Source organism: Aulonocara sp. 'chitande type north' Nkhata Bay, linkage group LG23, assembly GCF_057382095.1.
Source record: "Aulonocara sp. 'chitande type north' Nkhata Bay isolate Kocher_YH1m ecotype deep benthic linkage group LG23, A_spYH_male_GT1.1, whole genome shotgun sequence".
Classification (NCBI taxonomy): domain Eukaryota; kingdom Metazoa; phylum Chordata; class Actinopteri; order Cichliformes; family Cichlidae; genus Aulonocara; species Aulonocara sp. 'chitande type north' Nkhata Bay.
The window spans coordinates 2,656,926-2,679,964 of NC_141365.1; the positions used below are offsets into that span (position 1 = coordinate 2,656,926).

The following is a 23,039-nucleotide window of genomic DNA, read 5'->3' on the forward strand; positions in this document are numbered from 1 at the left end:
AACTCAAATTGCTCTCTCTCCTCAAGTTTTTCAAAGGCCCGATTGTCACAGTTCTCCCTTCCTCCTGTCCTCACTCCGTCCTTCTTTCTTCCCTGCCTCCTTTCCTCTTTCAGGCTTTCTTGTATTTCAGGGGCGTTGAGTTCGTGTAGACCTTCCGACCGAGGCGAGGGCTGCATGGAGTCCAGGATGCCAAGAAACTGACTTTTTACTGAAGCCTTGAAAGGACATCAACAAACTGTATAAGTAATGAATAAACAGATTATCTGATTAAATTCTTGTTATTAAGACACAAATGAACCACTTAAACTTTTGCTTGTTGTGTGTTTCTCTGGTTGATAATATTTAATGTACAAACCAATAATGAAACTGGACCATGTGGTCTTTATTCAGCGACACGATGAAAGCTGGAGCCAAGTTTCTGTTTTCCTTTAACTGCGTTACACTCGGCAGCACAGATGCTGCGTGCAGATTAAAAGGTAGCAGCGAGCATGCGGGCAAACGTGAAGACAAACACGCACAGAGCGTCTGCAGGTAAACACGACGTCTGCCTGAAATCAAAAGCAGGACAAACAAGGAAATGATTTCACACAAACAAATGAACAGACAAGAAAACACGAGCGCGCGCACAAAGCTCCGTGCTGGTGTGTTTGTGCAGGCCGACCAGCGGCAGCGAGCAGCAGTCACAGTGTGAGGCCAGGGCGGGATGGCTGCAGTGCAGATGCTGGCTGTCCTATTTCATATTCACAGCATAGCACTACATAGAGCCACGGTGCATGGGGAGAGGTGTGCGCACGTGCGTGCACGCCCAGAGAAGAGCACAATGTGGATGCACATGTCAATCGTGCAGCTTCAGAAAAGATGGGAGGGCTTCTAAAGACTTGAGGAATTTCAAGGGAACGCTTCGTTCCGACAGATGGAAAAATATAGGCGGCAAAAAACCAAAACAGCTAAAGTTGAAGAGCTCTCAGTTAAAAACATGCCCCCTCTGCTCTTTTTACAAAAATCGGAAGACTCCCATTCTGCCCGTCTCCTCCTTCCACTCGCTTCCCACAGGGCCTCAGGAAGAACCTTTTAGTCTGGGAGGAAGGAGGGAAACTCTTCATCACGACTCGGAGAAACAGGCCTGTCACATTCCCAAACTGAAAACACAGCACACGGCTCACGTGTTGCAAACATGTTCTAATGACGTTCCTTTGTTGGAAGAAAACAGACCCTTCCTTCGTGCCCTTTAACCCCTGACCCGACACAACAATGGTGGTGCTGTTGCTGCTTGACTAAAGTCTGGAAGAATTACATTCGATAAAGGGCACAAATCTTTGTAACGTAACAGGCTGACAGTAAATAAGATCAGGTGCACAACGGTGTGTAGAGAGCAGCCACCGACCTGAAACGTACCTGGTTAAAAACTGTAACATATACAGATTAGAACATTTTTCCCAAGGAAAAATAAAGCTGTGGTTATCAAACGGCGAGAGCCATCTTTCCATCAGCGCAGCGAGCAGCCAATGAAAACAGCTGAGACACCCGACCGTGGTGTCTCCGGGGGCCGGTGTGGCTCATCATGGAGGGTGTTAGTCATAATCACAACAGTGACTCAGACTCACATGGATCAGAAGACTTTGGGAAATATCGAGACATCCCGTACTCTGGCGTTTCATCACGTTCCCCTTTTTCTTTTGTCCTGAACTGGAAGTGCTGATGACACCAGTCAAACCTCAGGACTGAATCCACCAGGAGAGAAATGCGTCTCTCCCACCAGCACCGACTCTGCTCCAGTCCCACCTCACTGTGAGCGGCGGCCGTGATGTCATTTCTATGCGACACAAACAGAAGCCAACGATGGAGGCGATGCTACGCCGGCTTGTAAACGTCTGCACGGTGTTGATTTAGGTGCAGCCGTTACCCTCGTTGCCAGGTTTCAAAAAATGGCGGATTTGAGTCTTGTGAAGGAGTCGCTCTCGTGACTCATCCTACCACGTCACTCAGGCTGCTGATGTCACATTTTTGGCCCAAGTCATCTCGCTTCAAACCTCAAAAACCTAGCACGGTCGAGTCGAGATAACTGCGACTGGAAAAGAGCGTTGGACGTGCACTGACGGGATTCGAACTACCGGCTACATCTCTGGGAACAAGCTGTGCCATCAGGTGACCAACAAACGGTTCAACTAAATCCAAGTGTCCCAAAAACATCCCGTTCCTGTGTGAACAGGAATAAAACGCATACCACAGAGTTTACATGTTCAACAGGACCCTAACGTCAGCTGACTGGGATGATAACTTACTGCTCGCCGATCCACCACTTCAACATTAATGCAGCGCACGCCGCTCTGAAACCTCCCCTAATTAAAATCTTAGTTTCAATAACTGCCAGAATGAAGAGAGTTGCCATAAGCACACAATTAACTGCCAAACAGAGAACCGGGGGATTACACGCGTGTGCATGCCTATAACGACAAGCTTTACATATGGAGGGGAGGAGATGCATCACTACAGCTTACCAGGAGCCACGCGTATCATGCAGCAGCACCTAGAGTGATATGGACGCGCTAGAATAAGATCTGATCTGACTCCCTGTGCCCTGGCATGACGACGGCGCTGACAAGCGCCAGGAAGGAAAAGCAGAGGCCAATGCAGCCTGCGCGAAATGCACGCAGCGATACGGACACACGGGAGAGGCGACGGGTGAACGGAAGGTGGAGGGCGAGGCGGAAGGGTGAAGCTCAAAGGGAGGAAAACGCGCTGAAAGGAAAGATCCAGAAAAAAGCCTGGGGTGCGAGGGGTCGAGCAGGCGGTGCAGGCACGCGGCCACTGTGGGGGAAACACTTAGCGAAGTACGACAACCAAACCACGTGGATTTACCAGCACAGAGCGGCAGGACTGCGTCCCCTCCCCCAGACTCGTTTTCCTCTCCTCGAATTTGTGGGGCGTCTCCTCAAAAGCAAGATTAAGTAGCCGACATTAGGGCTGCCACGATTAGTCGACTAGTCACGACTGATTTAATAGTCGACGCGTCGTTTGAAGCTTTGTAAGATCACAAAAGACGCAGGAATAAGTAGCAGGATTTAAGAGTGTAATAACGGACTGAAACAGAAGATGGCAGCACTGCATGTACAAGGATGCCAGCTGCCGTTAAACCCCGAAGAAGAAGAAGCTGTGTCCCAGAATTCATAGCGCAGCCCAGCGCAGTTTCCAACAATGGCGGCAGCTAGTTAGTTTTAATGTTACTCTTATTAATCTTTCTGGGTCACAAAATAAACGTTTAACATATTTTCAGGCGAGAATGTAGCTGTGTAAACCTCAAATATCTGCTCAGTTTATCAGGACACCACATATTTTCAAAAGCGCTCCGACGTTTTCGGAGATGTCTGTTACCCACTACCTCGATAGCTAGCCGGGGGCTAGGCTAACTGGAGCCGTGAGAACACCGGACTCCCCGCAAATCGTTTTCAAACCCACCGCCGTCTTTCGCTACTCAGGTTAAACATGATATATAAGTCACTTAGATAACTTAAAAATGTTATTGTTTGGCTTTTTTTAGTATTTTATTTGTTCCTGAGTAAATCAGTTTGTCTGAGATTAAAGTTATAGTTTTTACACAGCTGAATAAACGTCAAGCAGACAGCTGATTATCAGAAGTGTGAGATGCTCCAGAATATACTGCGGTGTCCTGTTATAGTTTAGATAGAAGGAGTTTATTAAACTTCACTGAAACAATCTGCAAATTTCATTAAAAATTAATAAACTATCATCTTGTCTTTATTTTTAGTTAGCACAGACCTTAAACACTTAAAGCTGTAAGCTAATGATAGTTATATAAGAGCAGATGCTGCTGGTGCAATAAGCTGTACGTCCAATGGATGATGATCTGATTAGTCGACTAATCGCAAAAATAATGGGTGACTAATCGACTATCAAAATAATCGTTTGTGGCAGCCCTAGCCGACATGTTATTCACTTACAGAGTCATTACGATGATTCGTGACTCTTTGCTTTTCTGTTTTGCAGCTTAAATCAAAATCAAATACATTTATGGTCTATTTAAAATATCTAAAATATTACCAACAAACTTGTTCTTGCATTTATATGGACACCTGAAAACTATAATTAATACATTCACTCACTCTGGTTTACGAGCTGTTATCTAAGTAAACGCCCTCAGAAGTATCAACACAGCTGTTTGAACAAATTAGCAAAACAAATAAAACTTTGCTTTAGCGTAAAAACATTATTTGTAAAGAGCACTACATGAAATATTGAAGCCCGTCATATATCTGCTTCAAAGTACGTGACAGGAAGTCCAGGTTAGTGCCACCCTCACCGTTTCTGTCAGGAAACCTGCCGAAGCTGCTTTTTCACCGTTGGCAGCAGAAGACAAAGAAACAAAACCTTTAATTTCTGCAAATGTGAGTCTGAACTGAGTAATCCTGAATTCTGCGTTTCAATATTCCCTCAAAGTATCCAAAAAACAAACATCTTCATGTTTATGGCCCACTTTCATGTCATAAATAATAGGGGTGGGAAAAAAATCGATACTGTGTAGCATCGTGATATTTTGTTTGCTAATAATGTATCGATGCAGGGACGGCACAAATCGATATTTTGTTACAAAAAAAGGTTTTTGTGCTCTGACTTCAGAGCACGTTGATCCTTTTTCTGAGCAACAATCCTGACACTGTCAAATGTGTTTAACTTTTTTTATGGCAGCAATAAACATGACAGTTTACTTATTTTAATTTAAGACATGTTTTATTTTAATTACGTTTAAAACTTTTTTATTTAATGTAAAATTATATTTTGTTTTAATTTACTTTCAAATTCTTCAGTTGCTGAAGGGGCTGCATAGTTTTCATATTGCATAGTTCAGAATAGCTATAATTGTACCAGATGGTTGCATTCAGTTAAGTTGGACTAGACTGTAATACAAACCGTTCAGTTTGTCAACAATAAAACTGAAATGAGAGAAAGACTGAGTGTGAGACTTTGATATTAGATAAAATTAATATTGATGAAGTTTACCTTTATGGACAGAATCTGAATATCGCAAAATATTTTTAAAAATTGCAATAATATCGTATCGTGCGGTAAGTATTGTGATAATATCGTATCGTGGGATGTTTGGTGATTCCCACCTCTAATAAATAAAGGACACGGTATCCTCTCTTCTGTAAAATCAGAGTGAAATAAGAGTTGCACAATCAAAATAAGTGAGTCTTTGGAAATGACAGAAAGTGTTTTAAACTCCAGATTGGTACAAATCTACATGTGCGTGTTGGACACCTGCAAACAAGCTCTTTAATTCGTCTACGACTTTATTCCAACAACACTGGAGGTGCTCGCCTCTCTTATAGCTGCAGTCTGGGCCTAACGTGGATCTTAAGCCAGACTGAGGCACATGGTGTCCCTTCAGGGGCCTGGGCTGGGGGAACAAAATCAAGCTGAGGGATTTTCCCAGCAGGCGACTTCTGGAGGAGAACCATCCAACCACAAAGGAGTACCTGTTTGTGTCATAACACCATACGTGTGTGCGTGCACAGAAATAATAATTCATACCAGCGTGAAGGACAAAAGAATAAAGAACACAGCACATACAACACGAGGGGGGGGGGGCTGAAGAGGCCCTGCTCATCCTTGGAGGTGCAGGTGTTGTCAGCAGAGGCCCCCTCCAACCGTCAGTGGGAGTGAGTGGGTGGGTGTGTGGGTGGTGCACAGAGAAACACAGCAGCCAGAGGTAAACAGGGAGAAGCCGAGCTGACATTGTTATTTATGCCTGTTGTTACCAAGAGACGAAAACGCTCTGAAAACTCAACACTGCAGTTTAAACACACCAGTTTATTTCTCTGTAGCACAAACTGGTGAACTGGGCCTAATTTCTGAGGCAACAGCAGCCTGTTTATCCCAGCGAGTCTCACTCAAGCATGGATTTGACCTCAATGTTACTGCAGCCTCGTGTTCCAGTGTACACCGACTACTTTACTGGTTTCCATCCTCTCATCGTGCTGAATGCTGAGAGACCCGAATGGCAAACACTGTATTCAGTGTAAGGAACGTGCTTCACAGGATCCTATTATTATAACACGGCACGTTGCAGTCATACAGCGAGAGCATTTCTAAGAAATAAGCACCAGAGTCCACGCTTGAGCTCCTAAACTCGGCTCTGTCTTTTCCCTGTGACAGACTGAAAACGACAGCTTACGTACTTCAGCCAGACTCCATCCAACCAACGATCCTCGAGCCCCAACTGGCTCAGAATATACCGCACCAAGGCCAGCGGCGTGAACAACATCACGCTCCTAAGTGGAGGTGTGAGCGTAACATCACACATTAGAGTAACTGAACCACGAAGCAGATTTACACACAAACGTAGCAAACAATGAAAGACAAGAATTTTCTCTCGAGCTGCTGCCAAAACAAACACGATGAGAGCAAACAGAGGAGCCCGGCGCCCTGCAGCTCCGCTGGCTGCTGCACCGCTGTTATTCTAAGAAATGCTGCTGGTGTGCAGATCCGTGTGTGAGCGGGAGGAAGAACGTTCGCATGTGATGCGCGGGGAGAAGTTTGTGGAAGTGCACTTTTTATATAAACCGCTCCAGCGCCCGTCGCCGGGGAGCGATGGGAAAAACGTGAGCGACGAGCTTCGCGAAGCACGCAGCTCGCTTGGCTGCTCGCGGCGTAACAAAATAAGCAAGAACAAAGTGTTCAATGAGTTTTTAGTCTGCAGTAAAACCCGAGCTTCTGTGGCCAGCTTCTAAATATGATACTCGCTTCGACACCACAACGCCGCTGTACAACAGATGTGATTCTCCGCCGCAGAACATTGGACAGGCGGAGGTAAACAGTAAAAAGTAGAATGAGGACTAAATTAAATCAGCACAGAGGGGAGCGTCTGAGCGGTCGAGGGGAGACAGTAAACAGGTGCCGCTGACCGATGACATCAGCAGCCGCGGCCGAGTTCACCTGTCGACAGGCTGACCAAACGTAACACAGAGGAGACCGTCCTGTATCATCCTCGCCGTACACAGAACTGTGAGACCAGAACGCCGGCGCTCATTTCTTTATATTTTACTAGGAAAATAGAAGATAGGTGCAGCCACTTATTCAAACCTGCATGTAAAGACAGGATATAAGCGTGAACTCTGTGAGACGAGCGCTCTTTGCCTTTCTGTGAGAGGACGTTCAGAGCTCTTTGTTGGATGTTGGCCGCCTTTTTCTTCTCGTCTCTGTCGAGATGATCTCACACTGCTTCAGTAATGTGGAGGTCATGGCTGATTTATTTACTTATTTTTGATCCAGGTTTGTCTGTTTTACTGCGTTAACAATGGTGCCGCCCTTCCTCGTAGCACATTTCTGATGCTGGATGTTTTTCCTGTGACCTTCAGATACTCTTCTGCCCTTCATTTGTGCTGCTTCCTTGAATCTGAGATATGCTTAGTGCAAAAACATTGCTTTATGTCTTTTAAACTGTTGTCTTTGGCAGAAATGGAACAAATTATTTGCGTACAATTAAAAACCGGTTCTTTGCTAAATTATCGGTTGTGTGCAGACACAACACTGGTTCATTGCTTAGGTTGGGTGTCTTTTTATGCTTGAGAGATTCATAAGCGAGTGCATAAGCATTTCTATGAAAACGGTCAGGTACAAGGACTAGACTGAACATGAATGGAAAAGCAGCCGACGTACAAAGAAAAACTTTATAAAACCCTCGTGAAAGTCTGGCTCCTCTGACGCAAAATACTAAGAAATGGGAGCTGGCTCTAAAACAAGAGTAAAAAGATTTACAATGAGCTGAAACTTAATGTTGACATGAATCAGTTCAGCTGGTAGCTGAACTAACATCAGTTTGGTTTGCTTTACAATTCAGCCATAAAGGCTTTAATGAAAATAGGAAACATAATTATTAGTGTTATTATAAGATTCAGTCAAATTAAATCAACTTTACCCTGTAAAAAAAAAACGCAAAATGTCAAAATTATTTCAACTCCAATAAAGATCAATTTCAGTATTTCTCCTGAAGATCAAACAAACAGCCACCATGCAGATACGATCATCTTGAACTGGCGAGACGCTCCATGTGTCGTAGCTACTGACTCATTTATCTCCGTCAGCGGTATACGTGAGACAAAGAGCCGAGAGCATCTGTCTCAATCAGCACGTGCAGTATAGCGCCAGACAGTGCCTCCTACAGACATACGTCCAGTCGAAGACAACTAGGAGCTGAGTTTGTCATCCAAGCTGTTCTCCACATCCATCACTGCTATCCAATAACGAGAGGGGTCGCAACCGCAGAGGCGACCTTGAAGGCGCACAGACTCCGAGCTGCATCAGAGGGACCGTCGATGTTCAGAAGGACGCTGGTGGACGTCCATGCAGTCGCAGGCTGCTCCACTGACGCAGCGTCGTCTTCAATATTAAACAACCAGTGTACAAAGTTTCATGAGGTAAAATATTTGTCGCAGGTGCAACAGATTATTTTCTGCTTTAACCGACAAACAGGAACCCGTCCCAACGCTTCCACCTCCTTTGTGGTAATGCCGACCATCGCCCTCTTTCTAGCCCCGGCCCAGTACCTCAGTGTTCCCTTTCTTGCCTCCTGGGAGTAAAAGAGGCACAAAAACAGCCAATGGGACGCAGCTCTGGCCTTGCTCGCATATTTGCACATGGACATTAAAACTCAGCTCGCAAACTTGCATCCTTGTCCCCCATGAGCTCAGTGGAACCAGCCCCCCCTCGCTCTGCTGTTATTGGTCGAGGCAGGCAGCAGGAAGAGAGATGTTTGGCGATAAAGGCGACTTAACCCAGCATTCCTCCTGGGGGCTTATATTTTATGTGGGAAACAAGCAAAGCCATTTGTCAAAGGAACAGCTTGAACTTCACACTCATTTTGCAATCCCAGCACCGTGTATCGTGTAAAAACAGCAGCAGTATAAACTACAGAAGGATTCACTGGAGAGCTTTTCCCCTCCTGGGTTTCTTATTTTAGAAGCAGCCACACTGAGGAAACAGCAGCTCCAAAATGGTGGTTTGTGTACTGGATTCGCTGGCTCGTGGCCCGCTGACGGACGGTGTTGTTGTTGTCATGTGTCCGCTAATGTGCGCCGCTCCTCGCTCATGATTGATATGATTTACAGGATCACATGCTTGTTGTCCACACGCTGGAAATACTGGTTCCACCTGGTTCTCATTAACCTAAACTCAGAGTCTGTTGGTCAGATGTTGCTACACATCACACACTAAAAGTGGGAAACTGACAGCACATGACGGCAAATTCCACACGGGGAAAAAAAAGATCCTCATTCCACTCCGTTCATGTCAAGACACAAATCACACGAGGACAGATGATATACAGGCTCAGTGCACGCACAGGAACACAGGTGCATCGCTCTTCATCCAAAATACCAGCAGACCACAGGTGTGTGCGGCGCACTGCAGCATGCATGAGTGACAGGCTGCGAGCAGCGCCACAGTGCACAACCTTTTTTAGTCGCAACAATGCCTTCACGAGGCTAGAGCACGCTAAACATCAGCTGGGCCGGACGTCACTCTGCGGGTGATACGCGCACATTCATCGTAAGAGACTAGCTCACTAGTTCATAATCTAAATTAAGCAGCAAGCAACGAGCACTACTCAATGTCATCGTCAGTATATATAAGTGCAGAGGCTGTTTAAAAAGTGGCTTTGCTGCTTTGACATAACTAATCCAGCAACACAACAGATGGTGGAAAAGCTGGTTTTTGCTTACGTTTGACTTTGGAGGCAATAAGAGCAAAACTACAACATAAGAAGACATGACAGCCGCTCTTTTCTCCAGGGTGTCCAAATTTCAAAGCATGTGTAAACACGGTGTCATGCAGATGTGCAGCTGAAATCTACAGATGTTCCTGAAGGCCTCACATGCAGTTGTAGTCAGTCAATGTGAAAGCTTAAATCTCAAACACACAATGTTAGGTGGTAGTAGTGTATACAAGCTGCTGCTGTCACACATTTCATCATAAATATGTGTGACATATTTTATCCATATTGTATATTCTGTATCTATATATGTGTATATGTGTATATATGGTGTATTTATGCTTATATCCTTACTCTCATTCCCCTTAATGTATCTGTAACATGCAACTTCTTTCGGTGCTTTGCTACTGGAAACTGAATTTCCCGGAGGAACCCACCCGAGGGATTAATAAAGTTTCATCTAATCTAATCTAAATAAATCCCTGAACATGACTCAAGGTTTTTTCACAGCCATCTAAACAAAAGAAACAAGATTTTGTATCATTGTTTTAGTTGATTTAACTCAACACATGACAACAGGTCAAACTCTTCACACTGGCCTCCCACTTTAAGATGCTGGTTTGGACTTTTAGAGCTTTACATGTCCAATCATCCCCACAGGTCCCTGAGGTCTGGTGGTCAAGGCTTACACCCACTGGAGACGCAGCATTTTGCCACAGCGGACTCTGATCTGCCTCCCACCGACTCAGAGATCTGTGGCTTAAAAAGCTGCTAAAACACAACTTTATCTCTCACAGTGGCTCTGAGGTGCTTTATAAATACAACTTTTCTTACTTTGTTAGACTACTGTTAAATGTATCTTGAGAATGTCATTAAGTGATGACTAAATGATGCGTGTGCGTCGCTGTGTTTGCTGATAGAACTGCACAAAAACTAAAAATGTACTTTTCCAAAATCCAGTATTTTTCTCATCTTTGTGCAGTAACTCAATGGGGTCATGTTATTATAGGCATAACTGACACGACCTTTGCACTACACCTAAACCCAGCGGTGAGATGCTCTGTGCAAGAACACACAGCAGCACATGTGATCCTAAATCACACACGCAACCGAGCCGCAGAGAAAGCAGAAGAAAAGGCTTTCAGTCACCGAGCGCTCGCAAACTGCTTCTGCCAACAACACACGAACTGTGGACAAACACGTTACAGCCAATCACATGGGGAGTAACTCAGACGCGCACCAATCGCCGGCAAACACATTGCCAAGCAGCCATCTTTAGTAACAGGAGCCAGGGCTGACAAGTTTGGTCTATCATTTTGAGGCCCAGAAATTCCTGCATGTCTGCATACCACAGCGTGCAAGGAGAGAGGGAGGGGAGAGGGAGAGAGGAGGGAGAGTACAAAGTAAAAGAACGGGGGACAGAAAGGAGAAGAAAGGGAAAAGGGAGGAGGTGCAGAGGGAGGATCCTGGCCATAAGGTGGAGCATCAGAAGCAGTGAAGAGAAATGGAGAGAAAGCAAAAACAGATTTTTGTCCTCTTTAAATCAAATCAAATCACTTTTTATTGTCACATCACATGTGCAGGCACACTGGCACAGCACATGCGAGTGAAATTCTTGTGTGCGAGCCCCACAAGCAACAGAGATGTGCAAACACAACAACACAAACGAGCAAAATACAAGAATGGCCAACCTGAAACTAATAAATATATGTACAATATATAATAGTGTATGCATTTCTGGATGTGTATACTAAATATTTTCCTACGTGTGTGTGTGTGTGTGTGTGTGTGTGTGTGTGTGTGTGTGTGTATACACATTTTTACAAATTAAATAGTAAAAAAATAAAATAAAATAATAATAATAATAATAAAATATATAAAATATACAGAGTTGAATATGTGCAAAACAAGTGGCATTTATATACAGTGTGGAGTGCATAATGTTGAAGTTCCAGTAGTGAAGCTGAGGTGTCTATGACGTGTTCAGCAGTCTGATGGCCTGATGGAAGAAGCTGTCTCTCAGTCTGCTGGTACGGGACCGGATGCTGCAGAACCTCCTTCCTGATGGAAGCAGTCTGAACAGTTTATGGCTGGGGTGACTGGAGTCCTTGATGATCCTCCCCGCTTTCCTTTAGTGCTCCGTCTCAGCTGTTATCTCTTATACAGACCAGATATCTGGACACTGCTTTCACTCGTCTCGAGGGCAGAGGGGCCATCAGAGTGTAGCAAGAGCTCGAGGAGAGACGGTCAAGTGCAATGCATACGACAGCAACCGCTCGCACTTCTGAGATAACAGGGAGACAGCAGCAGCCATTGTTACCGTCACCACTCTGCTATCGACAGAAGACACGTGGTTATCAAAGCGTAGTTATATTTGAAAAGCAAATTTATATTGCTGTTCAAGCTATCAGGCTGGCAGTAAAGATGACAAAAGGCGCCAAGCGGCCTCACGGACAGGACTACTTTTATTCTACCGGATCCGTATGACATCATCAGGACTGACAAGTCCGAAGGAAGCAGGCCCAACGCTAAAGCGCGGCGTGACGACACGAACACCGGTGCCACCGAAGTTTATCTTACAGGTTGCATTCATGTGAACGTTAAAGCGTGTCACCCACTTTTGTTTCTGCGTAAACATTTCTTATCAGACGTGTTACGCGATGACTCGGGCAGACGGCCTCTACGAGCTCCCGATGCTACAAGTCTCAACAGAAAAGTGGTGGAAGGTGCAGGCCAGAGGAAAGTCTGCACATTGGACCCGTGCCAGCCGACGTACTCGGAGCAGGGGTGATGAAGCCACCGCAAACTGGGTGAGCTGCTGGGTTTCTAAATATGGAAAACTTTACTACAACCTTTAATGGCACAGCTTCCTCTGGAGCTCTGCTCATCTGAATAATATAAGGATGCCAGTGAAATCAGGAAGTTTACACTGCTTCATAAATCATCCTGGAAAAATATGACTAAGTTTAGATATGAAAAGTGCAGGAAGTCACTGTGGTTGTGAAGAGGAGGATGACAAAAAAACAACAATACTTTTTCCAGCGTGTCTGCATTTAAGCGCCGCGGCCGGGAACGCGTGCACCGCTCCACACTGGCACCTCCCGTCTTTGTGAGTCACACTGCAGTGTGCTCATGAACCCATTTATGTGTCCGTGTTGTTGCCTCTATATACGCTCACCCCCAACCTCGGTGGTCCCAAAGTCTCCCAGTGATCCTCCTCTGCAGTTACTAACTCATCTGAAGTTACAGAAGTGTCAGCTTTGACCTCAGACACAGAGGCCTAAAGACCGGTCGACAGGGAAAAATGCGTTTTCTTTGACTGGTTGGCAAACCATTGCTGGACGCTGCTGACAGATTGACTGCTAATCACCCAGGCCGGGAGACCGGTCAGTGACCCTCCGGCAACTCCGGGTCACTATGGAAACAGTTGACGAAAAGCTGGCGGATGGTTTCTGACAGTCACCAGATGAAACTGGTCACAAAGAGGTTTACGGTGGAAACCACTTTCAGCTTGCTTTGGTTGCTAGCAGGTTGCTGCTCACCTGCAGTTGAAATCTGTAGCACAGAAGGTGTGTCTGCAAACACTTGCCAACTAGCTGTAGCGAGCGTGAAAAGTATGACACGAACAGGAAACAGAAAACGTTCTCCTTCAAAATAAAAGTTGTCCCGTTTGAAACGTGTTGGGTGCAGCGAGGAGGCACCAGTTTGACCACACTTCAAGTTTCCACTTTGCGTGGAAGACGTCGATTTCTGTGCAAACACTAACCACAAGCAAAATGTGGGTGAACAGAGCAATCTGCTACCAACCAATCAGAGGCTTTTGGCGCACTTTGCAACCTATTTCGCCTAGCAACAGCCAGCCACTTCTAGGAACCACTCGCCACTTGTCGGTCGCGGAATACAAATTTTTAATTTGTGACCAGTTGTTGCCAATTATCTGCTGATAGTCTCCAAGCCTGAGTGACCAGGGTCTTTAATAGGCTGACCGTCAATGCTCCCTTCACAGACACTTAACACATCCTGGGTACGGCAGGACTCTGAAGGACACTCTGGGTTTTTCTGCCCTAACAGAAACCTGTTAAACAGTTTAAAGGAAAGAGGCATTTCTTTAAGGCCAAGGACATGAGAAGTGACTGATCCGAGTCTGGACAGAGCAAAGTGGAAAGAGTTGGGTTTGGAAGGAACTTCAAGGATGGCGAGGTCACATGAGGACAAACGAGTTCAGCTTAGGAGAAACAAAGTTTCATTTCCAGCACTGACTTTTGAGGTTTCTTTTTTTTGCTACAGCGAATCAAGGCGCATGCATTTATTATCAAACAGAGTTCTCAAACTGTGGGAAACGGTACTTTCCCAAGGAGGTGATAAAAGAAAGAAAAAAAAACTCGGGAATTTTGAATGTCCAAACATTTCACCCGACCCCTTCAGTCGAGCCACTCTACCACCTCAAAGCAAGACATGAAATTCCAAGTACTTAACAGAGCATAACCATCACGTACCGCAAACGCAGCACGCACTAATAGCCCCTAGCAGGACTTTCTCAGATCACGTATGCATGAACACAGAGGATCTATGCTCCACTGAAGCCAGCAGTGTTTGTTTTTACAGCGAGTTAATGAATGTACAGGTAGGTGCTGCATCTGCTGCGGCTGAGGAACCCGGGACTTCTTCGAAAGCCGTCGATGGCGTAGGGAGGAACTGACTGTTATCAGGACCCGATTATATAAAAATACTTCAGATTTAATGTTGCACGTCTGTTTGGAAATACGAGAATTAAAACTGCAATTCTGCATGTATTTGTATCCAAGCAGTGCAGAACAAAATGACCACGTTTGTCTTGTCGGTGCAGTAACGCTAAATGTATTTCTTTTCAACCAGGGCAGCCTGTCATGTGCTTTACTGCTGTCACCCTGGTTTCTGTCCTCAGCTCTGTTTCACTGACACTGAGCAAATGTACATTTCTGTCCAAAACCCAAAGATGAGCCTGACATGTCTGCTGCGTCATGACTGGAAAATGTAAAAGAAGGACAAAAGTCCTTCAGACATAAATATGAATAAAGTCGTCTCTCATGGTCGTTGCAATCAGAATTTTCCAAAGTTGCATCAAAAGCAAACCGCTAATGCATGAAAACAGAACAAAGTTGGTTTCAGCAATCATTTAGTACCAATACATTTAGAGCTCCTTTAACCTGTGGCGTACCTCAGGGGTCCATACTAGGCCCCCTGTTGTTTATTCTGTACTTGCTCCCTCTGGGCGATGTGCTCCGTAAACATAATGTGTCCTTCCACATCTTTGCCGATGATATTCAGATCTACCTCCCTCTGAGGTTGAACTGCAATGTTTCTTTGCAGCCGCTACTCTCCTGCTTGTCTGACATTAAGACTTGGATGACTCTTAACTTCTTACACCTTAATGAAAGCAAAACTGAAGTCATTGTGTTTGGGCTTCCTAAAGATCCCAACTTCTCTCTTGACTTTTTGGGACCCCTAACCTCCGATTGCACTTCTTCCATTAAGAGTCTTGGAGTTATTTTTGACAATGCTTTTAAACTTGATAAACAAATCAGCTCTGTAGTTAAGGGATCTTTTTATCATTTGCGGATTTTAGCCAAAGTCAAGTCTTACCTTTGCAGGAACGATCTAGAAAGAGTGGTCCATGCTTTTATTACTTCACGGCTGGACTACTGCAATTCCCTCTATGCTGGCCTAGATCGTTCCTGTCTACATCGCCTTCAACTGGTGCAGAACGCTGCCGCTCGCCTGTTGACCGGTTCAAAAAAAAGAGACCACATCACTCCGGTTCTCTGCTCTCTCCACTGGCTCCCAGTTGCCTTTAGGATTGATTTTAAAATCTTATTGCTGGCTTTTAAGGTTTTAAATGGCACTGCACCTTCTTACCTGTCAGAACTCCTTAGTACTTATCGCCCCAGGAGATCTTTGAGGTCAGCCGACCTGATGCTTTTAGATGTTCCCAGGTATAATTAAAGACAAAGGGAGAGAGGGCGTTTGCTGTGGCTGCACCCAGACTGTGGAACAGTTTACCTCCTCACGTCAGACTCTCCAAAAGCCTAGAAACTTTTAAAACCGCTCTTAAAACTCACCTCTTTTCATTGGCTTTTAGAAAGGTTTAATTTATTTGTTTTATATATTTTTATTTTATTTTTATCAGCGAGGTGTTATTACGAAATTGTGTTCTATTGTATTTTTATCTGTATTTACTGTACAGCACTTTGGTCAGCCTTGGTTGTTTTTAAATGTGCTCTATAAATAAACTTGACTTGACTTGACATTTAAGGTTAAAGGTCAAAGCAGCCTCCACTGAGCAGAAGGAAATGTCAGCGCCATGTTAATTGTTACAATGTACTGCGGTTATATTTGTCACCTGTCAGCACGTTGGGACAACTCTATGACGGCGGGCTACTGTTGAACACGGCGAGTTTTACTGCTGCCAGTATTTATACGGTTCTATTTATGACGGCCAACGTGAGTTTTAGATATTTGGAACGAAGACATGGTGTGTGAGGATGTCAGGAGGGTGGCCTCATTTTCTGGACCAGCTCTGCGAACCTGTTTGGGGTTTAAAGGCAGAACATTTAGCAGTGATGTGAAAACTCAGAGCGAGGGGATGGATGGTGGCCCTGAAAGGTCAAACTGCAAGCAGAGAAAAGTGCTGCAAAAAGCAGACAAAACACAACGGAAAAGAAAATCTCACAGAGCACAACAGAAGTGTTTCTGGGGGCACATTAACGTGACGGACCAGATGACATAAACCCAAAGACCAAAACACACTGAAGAGGCTGAAGGTTCATCGGTACAAGTCTCAATGATGATTTATGAAATACTGCAGACACACGTTTACTGTTAGCATGTTAGCATCTCCCCAAAAACGCTTTCGATGCGTTTTTTTTCCTACTTATGTATTTGTGATATATTCATCATCTGCTTGCTTTTGCAGCCTTTTTCGCCGTTTGACCCCTCAGGACCACCGTAGAATAGAAAATACTCACTAACAAATGTGTTTCTGATGTCAGAGCTAGAAGCAGCTGTCACCTGATCGGCCAAAACACAGCAAATGCAGCATTTCTCTGCAGGGCTATGATCATTTGACTGATCTTCCCTTTCCATCCACCACCCTCACAAGTACATAACCCTTCCTTCAATTCTCCAGCTTTTCCCCGGAGCTGTACAGCAGTAGGAAGTACTTCAGGACAAAGGCAGGAAGTAATGAGGAAGTCCCTTCAGACGCGCAGGCTGCAACAACTGTTTGCTTGCCAGCAGGCTTTCCTACACAGGGAAACACATTCAAGTGACACATTAAGCGGATAAACCACTGTTGTCCTTAAAGATGACGTCAAGTTCCTTCTTGGTCTCCAGCTGCACTGATTTAACAAATGATAAACGTGAGTTTAAAAACAAAACAAGAAAGCAGTAGCCATGAAGGCTCGTATCCTCAGAAGCCCCGCCCTCTCCTCACTATATGAGCTACTACCATTTCTGCTAGCAGCCAGGCTCATGACGTGGGCAGCGGTGTCAGTGTGCTTAGTCTGCAGCCACGTATTTTTTGTGCATGTGTCTATGGGAATTGTACCAGTACACAGTGTGTGTGTGTGTGTGTGTGTGTGTGTGTGTGTGTGTGTGTGTGTGTGTGTGTGTGTGTGTAGCAGGATGTGGAAGTCCAAGTCCATTGATGAGCAAGCAGAGAGAGGAGAGGGAGGAGTTTTCCTGATCCCCCAGGGTGCTCAGCTAGCACTACTCTGTACTCATGAACGCACAAATGGAGGCTGAGGGAAGTGTGCACACACGCACACACGCACACACTTGCACATGCACATACAGAACTGATGCCAGCTTATCAAAGTTAATTTGGATTTGTTAACAAGGATGCAAGCTGCCGGGGAGGAAAGCAGGAGCTCGACTGCTACCTCTCCCATCTGTCTGTCTCTGTGCTTCCCTCTTCCTCCTCTCTTAGTGTTGCCTCTTGCACTCTTTGTCCCTTATAAGATATTAATGGTAATCCATCACTACAGCGAGTGAGTGCGTGTACTGATGTAATGCAAGCCACGACGGGGAAGCTTTAACTATCGCAAACAGAGAGCGTCGGAGAGAAGCGTTCCCGTTTCTATGGCAACAAACGAGAGAAAAACGAGAACACGTGCGAAGCGCTCCGATTTGTTTCACTATCAGGACGGCCTCAGTCGTGCTTTAATCGAGAACTGGTTGTTATTTGTGTCCTATCGTTGGCGATGAACAAAACACCATCTTCGGTTTAATCATTGGAGTCGCAGCGAGTCGGGACTCAGGACTAAAGAGAGCGTCTAGAAAACTGGACATTTGGCTGTAATCTTCTGTGAAGCAAATAAATGAAACCTTCAGAAACTCTCGGCGTTTGAGATTAACCATTTAGAGCTCGGCAAGATGCATAAAACAGCGCATTACGCAAATACCACCGTATGTTACAAGCGCAGGCAAATCCTCCACTTTCTGCTTCGTCTTACTGTGTACAAGTTATTTATTTAACCACTTCCAGGCAGCCGAGCTAATTCCAGTGAGGGAGAGGAGGAGAAAACATCTGGGTCACAGTTCACGTCGCCCGGGGGACTCCTGACTGATTATTTGGTTGCATCTCCCAAACAGTTTTAACACAAACACGGCCTTCGGGTATTTACTCCACACATTTGTTCTTTTCCCTCCTCGTGGTACACTCGTCCCAACTGTTGTTGACAGAGGGAAAGCAAACGTGTGTGTGTGTGTGTGTGTGTGTGTGTGTGTGCGTGCGTGCGTGCGTGTGTGTGTGTGCTCGACAGGTGACTGGAACGCAGCAGGCATATAAGACAAACAACTCGCCTCCTCCTCCAGATGGAGGCTTGTGTGTTGAGAGCAGTGACTCAGTAAATGTGCAAAGGTTGTCGCTTCGCAGATCGGCGACGCGTCCGATTTAATGAAGCATCTGAACGCACGTAAGAGTTGTAACAGTTTGCATTGAATCCACACGGGAAGGTTATAAACTGATACTCCAGCAGGGCAGCAGCTTTCTGCTGCACAGCTCCATAATGACCTGAAATGATATGCACCACTGACACTCTACATGTGTCAACACAAACCATTGAAACATAGATAAAAAACACACACACCTTGTTCCCTTAAAGCTTTTAACAGAACTGACACTCGGTCCCTTTGTGTTCGTATCCACGTCGTCTCCGTGTCACTGACTTTAATAGCTAATTACGAACAGCCGCTGCAGGAAAACTCCTTCGTTTACCTTTCATTAGAAACAACTGAAAACAGCTGAGAAGGATCGAGAGAGACAGAGAGGAGAGTCAGGCAGAGACGCTTTCACAAAGGCCGGCGAGCGGCGCTCGGTTGAGCACCTCCATCCTTAATACCGTCATTTCTGTCTCTCTGTAGCCGCCTGTAACTGGGCCGCTCACCTCTTTGGCAAAAGTGTGTTTGTGGCTTTCGAGTGTGTGTTTGTGCGTGTACCTGGGAGCCACACTTGAAAGGCCCCGCCATGTTTGCTTTGCTCTGTTTATTTTGCCCCCCGATCTGGACCGTGTCCCGACCGACGCTCCGGCTTCATTTGATCGCATGAGAAGTAAAACTGATGGAAATATCAGAGGAAAAGGCCCACGAGCTGCAGCTGAGACAGCATCACAGACACTCATATGCTCAGTGCACAAAACACTTCACATGAATTCAATATAACACACTCATTTTTTAAAAAGAAACACTGTGACACATGAGCAAACATTCGTACTCATTCTCATCTGTATGTGCAAAGTAACTTCTGAAGTCTCTAAGTACAAAAATACCTGGTGCACTGTTGCCAGGACACCACTCTGGCAATAAACACACACAAACAGAAAAATGACACCAACTTGGTTAACTCTGAAACCTCACACTGGCTTTTTCCCCCTTTTGCAAAGAACAAAGCGTACAGCTTACACATGCCTACAGCGACACGCTAAAATCCCCTCTACACTGTTTTACTACCAGTGAAAACACCTGCGTGCACAGTGCTGCAGCTGCTTCTCTCACAGCTTTTTACTGGTTTTTAGACGCCTGTGTCACAAAGTTGAAAGCACCGCTGCTGGGCGATGTCCAACCTGAATTCGACTCTGGTCAGGAGGACCACAAGGTCATTTCAGATGACGCAGTCGGATCCATTTAGAAACACCGTTACGGGTTTAACCTGCGGTGGCCTCGAAGGGGCACGGGTAATCCGTTTGTCGCTACGAGATGAAGCGGTGACTAGCTGCGTGTATCTGAAAACAATGGCAGCAAACAACAAAGCGTGGGCAGAGTGAACTTTGACCCAAAAAGCTTTCCATCCTCCTGGTTGTGTGGATGTTTTTGTGTGTGCGAGTTGTGCAAGCAGAGCGCAGGCTGGTGTGGTTGAACGCAGCGTGCCAGGCCTCGGCAGCAGATAGAGCTTATCTAAACAGGAGATCGACTGTTTGCTCCTGTTCCCTCGTTCGCTCGTCGCTGACTGTTCCTTTGTTTCCGCTCGCTTTACCTCCTTTTCCTTACTCAGCTCAGACACCTGTGAATATCTGTATCTCCTCTCAGTCAAACAGCTTTCTTCTGACTTTTCTGGGGGAATTTAAACCACTTTCGAGTGATATTTATTCTACACTTCTGTGCAAAAGTCTTGAGTCGCCCCTTTCGTGTCATTTCTTTTTTTAAAGGTGGTCTTGAGGAGTAGTTCTCCGGGCCTCGTGGAGCTCCTTCAACATTTTCTTTTGGACATTTTCAGCTTTTCTACCCATTTTCAGTCCAGTCCTGACTATTTTCCACGGAATCGTTTAACCACAGAAAGGCGCCCGACTCGAGGCATGAAACGGTGTCATGTCCACGCATAACAGAAAACTTAGCAAAGAACCGTTTTTTAAAATTATATTGTCACAAAAATGAAACTACAGAACAACCGTGTGCGATTCTGAATCTGAGGTAGGGCACATCTTAGCATTTAAGTGTCCTTAAAAAAAATCTGAGGAAACTGGAGCACGAAAGCAAAAATGGCAGGTTTAAAAATAAAAATCTTTACTAACAGGATTCGACAGGCTTGTCTAACAAAGTTCAAGTGGTGTAAAAAATACTGCATTTTCACACAGTTTGCACGTTTCAATAAATCAACAAAGCTCAGATGAAAAAGTTCCAAATCAAAGCAGGTCCGTGTACGTCGTCACTTTACTTATCTTGGGTGAAACATGTGGGTGCACAGATTATCATCATGCCTACACACCACTGATCCGACACCCTTTCCGTTTCCTTTCAGGAGGTGTGTTTGTGAGCTGCATTCGTCTTCCTGCCAATCCCATACTTGAGCACTGTCAGAGATTTTTTTGTCTTTACTTAAAAACCCTCAGCAGAGACACGGTTACTCTGACTTTATGTTTTATAGCGCAGGGTCCTGCACGGAGCTGCAGGTAGAAACTAGGTGCAGAAAACCTGCCAATCGCTGCAGGACTCCAGAGCATCAGCTGGAAACACAGACTGTTCGTGCAGAAAGCAACCGACTGAGAAACTACTGTAGCAGAGCTGCACGTCTGAAGCTGCACATACGAACAAACAAACTAAACACGCACACCAGAAACACACAAACAGCACTGGGCTACGAACCTCAGAGGTCATACATGCGGCTTGAACAGGTCATTTAGGGGCACACACACACACACAGCAGTGTAAGATCAGAGGAATGCAGGCTCTCTCTGGCTCTTACCTAAGGCCACTGCAACCCTATAAAAACACAACAAAAACAACCCCACAGTTTCCACTCACACATAAACTTTAATGCCCCGTCTAATGTTCCTCTGCTCCGCACCCGTGCATGTGTCTACGCTCGCACATGTCCAAGTTCGTAAACTGCCAGCGTTCATTCACAGAAGCCCTCATTAGTTTCTCCGTCACGCTGCGGATCTGCAGCCACATCTGCATCAGTATCGAACGGATACAAAACGCACTGCTGATACTGCGCTGCTGTTATCGTTACGGCTGCAGATGCACGTCGGCTTGTAATATTTAAGAGAACAGACGAGCACGTGTTTGCAGCTCCTGTAGGCTGAAAACACGCCTGTGGCGATGTAGCTCTCGTTTAGAGCAGAGCAGCATATCAGCCATACATCAGCGTTCAGGTATCAGCCCTGTGTGTGACACACACGCTGCTGCAGGCAGCACTGCATCATATTCTAGAAATGGCTCCGGCTTTGACACCCAGCTCTTCACTAAACTGGTGTCGGTCACATTAGGCAGAGCGCAGCGTCAGACCTGCGCCCTGACGCAACAGATGTGCTCACGTCCGTGTCAGTGGGCTTTTTGTCTGTGCTGTTTTTAATGGACACAGCTGTTTGACTTTTATTTAGAGTATACAGGGTAAACCTAATCAGCTGTGCAGTAAATATGGATCCTACTGGACTGATCACATGACTCACAGTGCATAAAAAAAAAACAAAGTCCTTATTTATTTCATCCTGGACCCTCAGGTCAACATTTTGAGTACCTCCTCCTCCTCCTTTAGAGACAGCCCTTCGTCTTTTTGAACAGCAGGTAGGCTGTTTAAAAATCTGTGTGTCAGCACTTATGTACCTCCAAACTCGGATGTCAGAGTTCGGGAGTGATGTCACGTTAGCGTCTCCCAAAAAAATCCAGGAAACAGAATTCCTTTTGGCGCTTGGCGAGGTGGAGCCATTCGGGCATCACTAACAACAAAACACATTCATGGACCAAACCTGCTCGCTGCTGTGCACGTGACATCTTTAATGAGTCAGAGAGTTTACAGTTTTCATTTCGTTTAGATTCAGCGCCGCCATCTTGGATTGGAACGACGCTGGTCTGCTGAGAGTGGCGTTCCACAAAATTTCTGACTGGAAACTCGGAATTTATGACTTCCAGCTTATTCAGGAAAGCACCGTTAGGGCAGCTCTGGGATTACTTGCGCACAGGCCAACATCATCATCTCAAACCTTTGCCACAGTAAAAAGCTGCACTGTGAGTTTAAATAAAACTGATAGCAGCCACGTCCCATTCCTTTTAAACATCCAGCGTCGTGAACGATCTGCTCAAGTCAAACTATCATGTTTGAGAGGAAGACTGAGACGTGGAGAAAGGCACTTCCTGTCTTATTTTCCTGACAGTAAGACCTGGCAGACAATCGAGGAGGCGGGACTACAGGCCAGCTGCAGCGGTCGATGTTGGAGTATAAACACGGCCGAGGCTGGCACGCTTTGAAGGCTAGCCTGTCCGTCAGACACAAGACAGAAAAGAAAAATGTTTAAAAAAATAAAAACCAACACAGGCTATAATCGCCTTCAAAATAATA

General features: G+C 45.5%; 1 protein-coding gene across 3 annotated transcripts in view; it reads right to left on the minus strand.

Moving 5' to 3' along the window:
- The window catches only part of insrb (insulin receptor b), a 73,877-nt gene that overhangs the window by 29,584 nt on the left and 21,254 nt on the right, over positions 1-23,039 (minus strand). Inside the window, exon 1 of one of the 3 annotated variants that reach the window (XM_086282562.1) lies at positions 18,984-19,465. The exons of the other annotated variants lie outside the window; for them this stretch is intronic. Coding sequence (XP_086138688.1) covers positions 18,984-18,990 — 7 coding nt within the window. The 5' untranslated portion in view covers positions 18,991-19,465. Of the gene's footprint in view, positions 1-18,983; positions 19,466-23,039 lie in introns of those variants that run through there. 3 annotated transcript variants of the gene reach the window in all.